The sequence below is a fragment of the Schistocerca gregaria genome, chromosome 5 (assembly GCF_023897955.1).
Source record: "Schistocerca gregaria isolate iqSchGreg1 chromosome 5, iqSchGreg1.2, whole genome shotgun sequence".
Classification (NCBI taxonomy): Eukaryota; Metazoa; Arthropoda; class Insecta; order Orthoptera; family Acrididae; genus Schistocerca; species Schistocerca gregaria.
The window spans coordinates 69,900,943-69,913,559 of NC_064924.1; the positions used below are offsets into that span (position 1 = coordinate 69,900,943).

Genomic DNA, 12,617 nt, shown 5'->3' on the forward strand with positions numbered 1-12,617 from the left:
GTGTGTGTAAAATTAATTTTACTCTTGAAAGTGCGTGAAAGATGAGTAGATTGGTGTTTAAATAGAGGCTACGTTTGTAGGAGTTGAGAATGGTAAATTGATTGATGGACATGATATATGAGAGTCAAGATAGGGTTGAGGACGTTTGTGTATGTTGATGGTGGGACAGGAGTGAGGTTAGGTGCGTTGGGAGGAGTTAATTAGATCTCTTTTTTTTAAAAAGTTGTAAAGTAAGAATACTATTGAGAAGGTCACGTGACTAGGCGAGAACAGGGATGTGTAGTTATGTTTAGTTAAAGGGCCGTGTAATGTTGTATCAGGAGAAATGCACAGTGTGTCATAGGAGGTAAACTGAGATCTAGACATCAGTATGAAGAATTATTTAGTAGCAGTTCGTTATTGTGTGTACTGAAATTATAAGTTGGGTGTGTGTCTGTAGGCTGTGCAACATGGCCCAGGGCACATCTGAGTGGGTGTTTTGTGATAGTATGATAGATTTACCGTATGGTTAAATAAGTTGTCTGAAAAAATAAATGGCCAATCATTACACGCCCTTCAGCGCATATCAGAGTGATTGGTTCTCCATCACCATCTCAGTTGCAGGCGAGTAGTAAGTGTTTTCGTGGCTGCTTTAATCGTGTGTGTCAACGAGCTATGGGCAACTCTGACAACAGACGTGAAGGCATGTCCAGACCTGGGATGACGGGAGTATACATGAGAAAAACAATGCAGCTTTAGCATGCGTCAGAGGAGAGCGCCCTTTCTGGTTGGCTGTCACCAGCGCCCGGAAGCTGAACTTGGCTGGAGGATCTGGAACTTCCCCTAACGCCTACCGCAGCGCTCGAAGGGTGCCTTGCAGGGTAATCTAAAGCGCATACGTTATATGAATTTCTCTGGTGTTAGGTGCGAATGCGACTTTGAGGGGGGTCATATTTGGGGGTGGGAGGGGGGAGCGAGCCGAGACTTTTAGTCGGTTTGGCAGCTGGGGGTGGGGTACTGGGTGAGGGTGTTTGGGCGCGTCTGTCGCACTATTTTGGGAGCATGACAGTACACTGTGCTGCGCATAATATGGAGAGTTTAAGACTACAGAAATTAGGAGTTGTTTACATGTTTGTGGGCTGTGTCACATGACCATAGTCAGATCAGTGTGGCAAATATGCTCCATGTGTAAATAAAGAGCTCGAAATAAATAGAGTACAGTCCTTCCTCAGATCCCTAAGCAGCACAGTGCAGTCTGAGTGGTTTTTGCGCAAAAACGGTGATCTGTTCAGACTGTAAGTGAGTCAACAAATAACTGGACACATTTGTCTGTAGAGGAGTTACAGGCCTGGATTGGAATGAATATTTTGATGGGTGTGGTTGTATTGTCAAGTGTAGTGCACTACTGCAGTACAGAACATGCCTTAGGTCAGCCTTACATATCGAAACCTATGACAACCAAACGATTCAAAAAGATATGTTAAACTATTCACATGTTCTGATGTCAGGAGGGGAGGGTGTCCTGTGTACTCAGTCAGTTGGACCGTGGACTGAGTGGCGAATATAGAGAGTGGTGGTGCTGTCTGTCTCTAGTTCTTTAAATAAAGACATGTGTATGATTTTGAAAAGTTGACAATTAGGGAGGAAGGTATTTTAGATGGATTATTATTTAGAGAAATTAAGATTTGTTCCGTTCTATGGGCGTGAATGTTTTGGATTATTTAGGCGTGCTTCACATGTCTGTAGGCTGTTCAGTGAATTTTTTGACGGTTTACAATTAGCAAGCGTGTGTGTAGAGTGTTATAAATGAGTTATGTAGGAGTAGTTTGCAGGTCTGTATGCTGTGGGGGCATGTCAGAGAGTGAGTTCTGTGATATATATACACCATCCCTAAATAAATGGCTCCCAAATAAATAAAGTACACTTCTTCCTCCTTCCTTCAGCCTAGTGCATGCTGAGTCCTTTTACCAGCCGCCCCCTAGGATGTGGTGGTGGTGGTATGCTTGGTTTTCAGAAATTTTCTTATGTTGGTAGCGAAGACGCAAGTGAGGTTTGTTTACTGGCAGATTTCAAACTTGGCGCCTGATCCTAGGAGGATGTTGTGGTCAGGTGGATGAGGTTAGTACAAGTGTTCTTTCTTTAAGCGCAACTTTCTAAGGTTGACAGCGAAAGTGCAAGCTACGTTTCTTTACTGACAGAATTCAAAGTTGACAAGGGTTCGTAGGAAGAGATGGTGGTCTGGTCCTCCAAAAGTAGTTGAAAGTAGGTAGTTGAACACCTTTGCATACGTATATGAAATTGTAAATTGAATTATTTAATATGATTAAAATTGAAATGGAATGAAGTACTTAGTTAATTGATAAGTTAGATGTGTGATGCGGGTGTCAGCATATTTACAGAAGACTATGTCTGTCGCGTGTATGGAGGGGTCATCGAGCGTGTGTGACGTAAGTGGTCCGACGTCCGCAGTAATGAATGATAATGAATAATAATAAATGATAATCAATAATAATGAATAATAATAAAGACAAGTATGGTTTTGCATGCATTATCTTGTTGGAATTTGAAATTGGCGCCAATTTTTACTGGCGGGTTAGGTAAGTGGACGTAGCCCAATCGACCTATTTTCCCGCCAAAATTCAAAATAGCCACCGTTTTTCTGGGGTTAGTGGACGTAGCACAAATGGCCTTTTTCCCGCCAAAATTCGCCATCTAGGATGACGTCATGTGCTGTTGCCCAGTCTACATGCCACCATCTTGCATGACATCATCGCCGCCATCTTGAATAAATTTGGCAACAATGCAGAGTGGCATCATACATAGGTTGCTCTACTACTCAGGATACCGTAGCCAAATTTGTTAAAAATAACAAACATGTCACAGCAGCTTAATACGGCCCAGCACGACAGAAACAACTCAACGATGACATACGACCGGAGTGTTGTAATACTAGTAATCAAAGTGCTCGCTTTGGTAATGAAAACAAATATATGTATGACACGTATTCTCCATACACAACACGCACCTCAGAGCAGCAACTGTACACACCCTTGCACATGACACCTAATTCCAAGTGTGACATTTATGGGCAGTACATTCCTTTCCATTCACTAACCGATCACTACAATAATTACAAAGAAAGCAATCGACTCGACATTACAGTGCCAAAGAAGAAGAAAGTCTGATTAAACAACGGCAATTTCAACTTTTCATCCCAGAAAAAAGGACTGCAGATCCTGTAATTTTTCTGAAAGCATTTAGAAATGCGTTCGCAAGAGCATTGAGTGACCAAAAGAGAATTTCTTACGTTGTAGGTTACATCCGAGGTGACGCAGCTGTCTGGGCATATAATGAAGCCGAGAGATGAGTGGCATGAGCAATTTGAAAGAGCTTTTTTGCCCAAATTTTGGTTGCAGTCGGTACAAGAACGTCTAAGGGAAGATCGTGGAATCAGAGCCTTTCAGTGCTAAACATGGTAATTTGCGTCGGTATTTTCAGAAATATTTGAATATGGGCCTCTTTCTTGACGAACCTATAGCTCCGCGCGATATACTCCGCGCACTAAAAGCCAGATTGCCTTTAACATGAAAGAGTAGTTACTGCACATTCCAGACAATGATGGACAATATTTTCTGTCTGTGCCTGATTCTGTTGATATGTTATATGAGGATCAACGTTCCGCACGGCAAAACAGCTGCCACAATATGTACGTCATTGGCATGCAAAACGCGCAGGCTAGCCTACTTGATCCTGGTGTTAAAAAGCAGATTATATTTCAATAAACGGTTTTACATGTGAAATGTGGTGCAATCTTTTACTCTTCCTAGTACGCAGAGTTTCAGTTTCAATGCAATTATCATGTGGTTAGGTCGGTAAGGAACAATGGAATTTTGCTTAAGGTTAGCTTATGTTATTTTTCTCTGAGCCAGCCGGCGCACGCGGCTGCCTGCGGTGCGAGTCATTGTCTGTCTCTCTGTTGGCGCGCGCCGTTATTGGGATTAGGAGACCTAACTTCTACAAATTCACCTTGTCGAGAAGGCCCTGCCCTGTTTGAAGCTCGCCAGTTCTGATGGAATTCAGGTCTGTCGTTTTGTCGGTAGTTTACATAGTTTCTTGTTTGTCGGTCATGTGGTGGAGAATTTCTCCCTGAATCGTAACTGTGCGCTGGACCGTTGCGTCTGAAGTTATTCTGTCTCCCTTGATAATAATTGTTTTTGTTCCCATATTGTCTGTTTCTATGGTAATCTCTGTCATATTCATTACTACAGAAATGCGATCTTTCTCTGTAACTATTATTATTCTTCCAGTGGTTGTCATATGGGTGGTGTCTGTTTTGGTCACGATTTGCGTTTCAAGAATAGCCTTGTCGTGTCCAGTTATTGTTTCTTTCATCGGGGAATTGCGACGGATGTGACCTGTAATTGTTGTGTTCCTGTTTTCCCGTTCCGCGATTGTCAGTGTCAATTTCCAGTTCTTGTAACAGTCCCTGAAAAGCTTCAATGTCGTCTTTGCGTCGTCCTGTCAAAATAATATTCCTTAAATGTTCCGGCAATTTCATTAAGCAAATGCGGATGAGTTCTGAAGGGCTGTATGGGTTTGAAAGATATTGATTCTTATACAACATGTCTTCAAAATATTTGACAAGACAGTAAAATTCAGATTGTTCAAAGTGTTTCATCATCATGATGCTATGTTTTACTCGGTCTTGTGTAGCTTGAGACCAATATGCTGAGAGAAAGGCATGATAAAATTCTCCTTCACTGTGACAGTCGTGAATGACCGATCGCATTCTTACAGCTGGTTCATTCTCCAAGTAGCCACACATAAATTCTAATCTGTGCTCTATTAACCAGTTGGGAGGAAAACAATGAGAGAACTGATGGAGCCACGCTTGTGGATGAATGTCGTTGCCAGAATTCTTAAATGTTTTGATTTAACGTGTAGTAATGAACATCTTATAGTCAAAATCATCGTGTCGGCGGGTAGCATATCGGTCATTGTTACGTCGTGTCGGCGGTTCCATCTCAAAATTCGGTGCACCTTGCCAATTTCTTCCATAATTTCCGAAATGCCCTGTGTTATTATTTTGTGGCTTTTCCGTATTTCTAAGTCCCTCTTCCCGTGTTGGAGCGCGAGTGTCCTCTGAAATACGTAATTCTTCTATTACCTGTGTCAGCTGATCTTGTACTTCCCCGATTTCTCTTTGGTGTTGCATATTAATTTGATTCTGATTTTGTTTGAATTTCCTAATTTGTTCGCACTCTTCTGTGTCATTCACATCATCATCTACCTTTGCATATAAGTTAATGAACTGATCCGAAAGTTCGGCTACTTTTTCCGATAGTGTACTTATTTCCTCAGTGTGTTTTACTGAACCAAATTTCAGAGTGTTCATTTGTGTTGAAATCGTATCTACTGTGTCCTTTAAGTTTTGCTGAGTTTTTGAAAGTTGCGTAACCGAATCGGTAGATGCAACTGAGTCAATTTTAGCTTGCAACGTCTCATGATTTTCATGAACAATAGTTTGCAGTTCTTTTATGGCTGATTCTTGATTCTGTAATGTATTTTCATGCCGCGAAAAAATAGGATGGAAATGCTCAGAAATTTGTGTTTTTACGTCATTACAGACTTTTTGACATTTCGATTCGATTTTATGCAACTCAGTAGTTAAATCTTCACATGTTTGTTCAAGCGTATGTTCCACTAAGTCTAACTGTTGAAGCTTTTGTTCCATTGTGTCTAACTTTTGAAGATTTTGTTCCACTGTCTCTAACTTTTGAAGATTTTGTTCCATTGTGTCTAACTTTTAAAGCTTTTCTCCCATTTGTTGCATTAATTGTAATAACAAAGAACTGGTGTCTGAAACATGTTCCTCAGTGCTTTTCGGCAGTGAATTTGCACCGGCAACATTCACATTTTAACAAGCAGAAAATGTGTCTTGACTCATATGAGAAAACGGCGAGGACGCAAAACCTGAATCTACAGTATTTGCAAGATTGTGTCCTGTCATTTCGGAATCCTCAGGCGAGCTGTTGCCGACCGATCGATCGATAATGCTTCCCTGTTCACTAATTGTTTCACTGCCTACACCATTATTTGCAGCCCGCTCCATTTCCCTATGCACAATTACCAAATTATACTACTTTGAACATTAGTTAATTCATTACATGGTGGCGCTAACACACTGCTTTCGTCTTGACTGTCATTTCTCAGTTTACTTTGGAGCCTAGTATTACGTTTTTCACACGCCATTATTGTCACAATATTTCACACGATGACACATAAAAGCACATTGAAGAGCCTAGTATTACGTTTTTCACACGCCATTATTGTCACAATATTTCACACGATAACACATATAAGCACATTGAAGACCAAAAATAAGAGAACACATTAACATAGCACTGAAAATAATATCTAGTTAATTGCAAGTGTATCTGCGAAATACTTGGTGCAAATCTACATGCATGCCACAACTGTTTTACTGTACAACAATGAAAGACTGCAACTACAAAGGAGATTCTTCCTACAATTACACACTAGCAATAAACAATATCTACACTAATTACACAAACTACAAGAAAAAATCAGAAGATTCCAGTGAGTATCCTCGGCTAAGGGTCGACACATGAAACGTCCCCTCAGAAAAATTATACGTGACTGTGCTTAAACTGACACATATTATTTTTAGCGCAACGCAATCTGACTTTCAATAATCACTACAAAAGAATGGCCCTGACTAACATTAACCTATACCTTTCACAAATCACTTACCTCACCATAATCTTCGTTACTCGAACTACTGCAATACAGCGAGCGCCACTACTGCCAGCTAATTAAAGATTCAAACTACGGAAGGCACTAACTACTGATAGGCATAGTTAGCAAATGAAAGATTTTGATAGAGAACAAACAATCTATTTACCTTAATAGTAATAATATATATAGCAGTTCATGACATCCATTCTTACAAATTTCAAAACTCCGCCATCTCTCTCCCCACATCCACCACTGCTGGCGGCTCACCTCCAACTGCGCAACGCTACTCGCCGTTAACAGCCAACTGCCCAACGCTACAATGGCGAGTATTACAACAATGCCAACTAGCCACAGACTGCACACAGCACAGCCAGTGATTTTCATACAGAGGTGGTGTTACAATTTAAAAAAGCCTAAACAGCCTACTTACACCTACCAAATTCGTTTTGGCAAGTCGCAGTCACGCCTGATTCCAGAAAACATACTGCTTTCATATTCGGGAGAGCGAACATATCAATTCTGTGTTCTTCCATTCGGATTGAGCGTCAGCTCAGGCGTATTTATCACTGCTTCGGATACTGTGCTTGGTGACAAGTTGGTTGAGATTATTACACATTATGTCGACGACCTTCTGATAGTTACTAAGACTTGGAATGAACAACTTGACACCCTTAAAATGATTCCGGTTAAATTTGCAGAGGCTGGTTCAACAGCTAACCTAAAGAAGTCAAAATTTGCTTGTAGTGAGAATAGGTATCTTGGACACATAATTAATGCACAAGGTATAAGACCTGATCAAGGTAAGTTGGACGCTATTAGGAATTTTCCTAGTCCTCACGCCAAAAGAGCAACTGAAATCATTTCTAGGACTCTGTTCTTTCTTTCGACGTTTCCTGTCACAACAACTATTGAACAGTAAGCATCTCCTACACTCCTGGAAATGGAAATAAGAACACCGTGAATACATTGTCCCAGGAAGGGGAAACTTTATTGACACATTCCTGGGGTCAGATACATCATATGATGACACTAGCAGAACCACAGGCACATACACACAGGCAACAGAGCATGCACAATGTCGGCACTAGTACAGTGTATATCCACCTTTCGCAGCAATGCAGGCTGCTATTCTCCCATGGAGACGATCGTAGAGATGCTGGATGTAGTCCTGTGGAAAGGCTTGCCATGCCATTTCCACCTGGCGCCTCTGTTGGACCAGCGTTCGTGCTGGACATGCAGGCCGCATGAGACGACGCTTCATCCAGTCCCAAACATGCTCAATGGGGGACAGATCCGGAGATCTTGCTGGCCAGGGTAGTTGACTTACACCTTCTAGAGCACGTTGGGTGGCACGGGATACATGCGGACGTGCATTGTCCTGTTGGAACAGCAAGTTCCCTTGCCGGTCTAGGAATGGTAGAACGATGGGTTCGATGACGGTTTGGATGTACCGTGCACTATTCAGTGTCCCCTCGACGATCACCAGAGGTGTACGGCCAGTGTAGGAGATCGCTCCCCACACCATGATGCCGGGAGTTGGCCCTGTGTGCCTTGGTCGTATGCAGTCCTGATTGTGGCGCTCACCTGCACGGCGCCAAACACGCATACGACCATCATTGGCACCAAGGCAGAAGCGACTCTCATCGCTGAAGACGACACGTCTCCATTCGTCCCTCCATTCACGCCTGTCGCGACACCACTGAAGGCGGGCTGCACGATGTTGGGGCGTGAGCGGAAGACGGCCTAACGGTGTGCGGGACCGTAGCCCAGCTTCATGGAGACGGTTGCGAATGGTCCTCGCCGATACCCCAGGAGCAACAGTGTCCCTAATTTGCTGCGAAGTGGCGGTGCGGTCCCCTACGGCACTGCATAGGAACCTACGGTCTTGGCGTGCATCCTTGCGTCGCTGCGGTCCGGTCCCAGGTCGACGGGCACGTGCACCTTCCACCGACCACTGGCGACAACATCGATGTACTGTGGAGACCTCACGCCCCACGTGTTGAGCAATTCGGCGGTACGTCCACCCGGCCTCCCGCATGCCCACTATACGCCCTCGCTCAAAGTCCGTCAACTGCACATACGGTTCACGTCCACGCTCTCGCGGCATGCTACCAGTGTTAAAGACTGCGATGGAGCTCCGTATGCCACGGCAAACTGGCTGACACTGACGGCGGCGGTGCACAAATGCTGCGCAGCTAGCGCCATTCGACGGCCAACACCGCGGTTCCTGGTGTGTCCGCTGTGCTCTGCGTGTGATCATTGCTTGTACAGCCCTCTCGCAGTGTCCGGAGCAAGTATGGTGGGTCTGACACACCGGTGTCAATGTGTTCTTTTTTCCATTTCCAGGAGTGTAGATTTACATAAGGAGAATCAGGTATGGATCTGGTCTGAGCAGTGCCAGCAAGATTTTAATAACATTCAGCACGCATTGGTGATTCCAAACATGTTAGACCATCCAGACTTTAGTTGAGATTTTTGTGTGATGTGTGACGCGTCATGCAGTGGCTTGGGTTGTTGCCTATTTCAAGTAGTTAAGACTGGAGGAGAGGAACATGTAAAAATCATTGGGGATTTGCAAGCTGTATTTTAAGTGAATGTGAACATACTTATTCAAGTACTGAACTTGAAACTCTTTCTATTGTCTAGGTGTTCAATTAGTTCAACTATTATTTGTACGGTAAACACACGAAAATTTATGCAGATCACCAAGCTCTGACATTTTTGTCAACATATAAGATAGTTCATCCTACATTATCACGCAGTGCTTTATCTCTGCAGATTTATTCATTTGAGATTGTATACATTAAGGGTAAAGACAACAATATTGCTGATGCTTTGTCCCATCTTCCACAAGATATGGATGATTGTAAAACTGATCTTGATAATGTCAAGGACTACAGAGTACTCCTAATGCAGGATAAACGGTATTACCAATATTAGATTGATTTGAGTAGAAATATAGCAGCTTTACAAAAATCTGATCCTCACTGGAACAAGGTAAGAACTTCAGTCATAGATCGGCCTGATCATCCACTGTATAGCCGTTATCTTATATACTATAATGACGTGTTATTCTATCGTCGTCATCCTGATGGCTCTAACTGATGTTTATGTATTCCCAAGGACACGGAACACAACTTAATCTGGCACACACACTTAGTTTGGGGACTTTATGGAACGAAGAAGTCCCTTGCAACACTTAGCACGGATTGTTATTTCACTAATATGAGACGAAAAATTCACAATGTACTTAAAACGTACATATCTTGTCACAAATCTAAGCCTCAGAACCTATCTTCAAAGACAGATCTACATTTCATACTTCCCACCAAACCTCTGGAGACTGTTAAGTACGGACATAAGTGCTCCACATCCAGCAAGCAGCGCTGGTGGGAAGTATATTTTAGCATTTTATGGCATATTTTCTAAACATGTTAAGCTGTACACGATAAAATCTGGAAGGGCTAATGCAATCATGAGACGATTCTCACGTAACTACATTCCTCCCATAGGTAAACCCAAGGCAATTTTATCTGACAACGCCACGTACTACACAGGGTACAAATAGCGAAAATTCTTAAAGGACAATAGCATTACGAGCGTCTTTATCTCGACGTTTAGCCCACAATCTAACACCACTAAACGAATTTTCAAAGAACTGACCGGTTCTAGCCGCTACAGTCTGGAACCGTGCTACAGCTACGGTCGAAGGTTCGAATCCTGCCTCGGGCATGGATGTGTGTGGTGTCCTTAGGTTAGTTAGGTTTAAGTAGTTCTAAGTTCTAGGGGACTGATGACCTCAGAAGTTAAGTCCCATAATGCTCAGAGCCATTTGACCATTTTTTGAACAGATTCATAAGGACATATATACCTACACAGTATTCTAATTGGGTAAGTTATGTTTCACTATTTGAAGAAGTTCACAACAACGTGAATACTTATGACACAACCTATACACCTAACGAGCTTATGTTCGACCACAAAGAATCAAATGAGTGGAGCGATCCGCTGCCGAAGCTATTACCTTAGCAGCAGTCGCACGATGAAAAGATAAGAGAAGTACTAAACACGTTGACGCAGCTTGTTAATGCAAGAAACAGATACTACTCTAGTACTATTAAGCGAAAGTAGGGAGTCAACGTAGCGATGCAAGTACAATTGTGTACTCACCATAAATCTTCTACACTACAACGGCGGAAAGCGAAGTGGCGTCTGCTGTACCACGGTCCATATGTAATTGTCAACATAATGCGTCCTGGTGCATACCTGTTGCAGAAAACAAAAACGAATAGCATCCTTGGGCTTTACGCTCATCGAGACTTAAGAATATTTCATTCTAAGCAGTAAACGTATATCTGTTAGTAATGATTAAATAAAGTGTATATTTATACAACACACGTGCCTCTCAGTACTACTGCAAGGAAATAAGGTAGCATAAAAATTTTGTTTCAGCTGATCCAGCCACTAGCAGAAGAAGAAAGAAGAGATTTCGCCTTCACCGAACGTACATGTATAACATCAGCCTAAATTGTAACGCAAATGTTATGACGACATTTACGCAAGTGCGATGAAAATATTTTTGAGACAACATAATTGACTAACCCCCCCCCCCCCCCCCCCCCCGAGAACCATGGCCCTTGCTATTGGTGGGGAGGCTTGCGTGCCTCAGCGATACAGATAGCCGTACCATAGGTGCTACCACAACGGAGGGGTATCTGTTGAGAGGCCAGACAAACATGTGGTTCCTGAAGAGGGGCAGCAGCCTTTTCAGTAGTTGCAGGGGCAACAGTCTGGATGATTGACTGATGTGGCCTTGTAACACTAACCAAAACGGCCTTGCTGTGCTGGTACTGCGAACGGCTGAAAGCAAGGGGAAACTACACCCATAATTTTTCCCGAGGGCATGCAGCTTTACTGTATGGTTAAATGATGATGGCGTCCTCTTGGGTAAAATATACTGGAGGTAAAATAGTCCCCCAATCGGATCTGCGGGCGGGGACTACTCAGGAGGACGTCGTTATCAGGAGAAAGAAAACTGGCGTTCTACGGATCGGAGTGTGGAATCTCAGATCCCTTAATCGAGCAGGTAGGTTAGAAAATTTAAAAAGGTAAATGGCTAGGTTAAAGACAGATATAGTTGGAATTAGTGAAGTTCGGTGGCAGGAGGAACAAGACTTTTGGTCAGGCGAATACAGGGTTATAAATACAAAATAAAATAGGGGTAATGCAGGAGTCAGTTTAATAATGAATTAAAAAATAGGAATGCGGGTAAGCTAGTACAAACAGCATAGTGAACGCATTATTGTGGCCAAGATAGACATGAAGCCCACACCTACTACAGTAGTACAAGTTTATATGCCAACTAGCTCTGCAGATGACGAAGAAGTTGAAGAAATGTATGATGAAATAAAAGAAATTATTCAGATAGTGAAGGGAGACGTAAATTTAATAGTGATGGGTGACTGGAATTCGGTAGTAGGAGAAGGAAGAGAAGGAAACGTAGAAGGTGAACATGGATTGGGGCTAAGAAATGAAAGAGGAAACCGCCTGATAGAATTTTGCACAGAGCACAACTTAATCATAGCTAACACTTGGTTCAAGAATCATACAAGAAGGTTGTATACATGGAAGAAGCCTGGAGATACTAAAAGGTATCAGATATATTATATAATGGTAAGACAGATGTTTTGGAACCAGGTTTTAAATTGTAAGACATTTCCAGGGGCAGATGTGGACTCTGACCACAATCTATTGGTTATGAACTGTAGATTAAAACTAAAGAAACTGCAAAAAGTTGGGAATTTAAGGAGATGGGACCTTAATAAACTGAAAGAACCAGAGGTTGTACAGAGTTTCAGGGAGAGCATAAGGGAACAATT

At 42.6% G+C, this 12,617-nt stretch overlaps 1 protein-coding gene across 1 annotated transcript in view; it reads right to left on the reverse strand.

Annotated features, from left to right (window-relative positions):
• Positions 1–12,617, reverse strand: part of LOC126272162 (mitochondrial potassium channel ATP-binding subunit-like) — a 196,568-nt gene that overhangs the window by 154,079 nt on the left and 29,872 nt on the right. The window contains exon 2 of the mRNA XM_049974794.1: positions 10,909–11,004. Coding sequence (XP_049830751.1) covers positions 10,909–10,985 — 77 coding nt within the window. The 5' untranslated portion in view covers positions 10,986–11,004. The remainder of the gene's footprint in view (positions 1–10,908; positions 11,005–12,617) is intronic.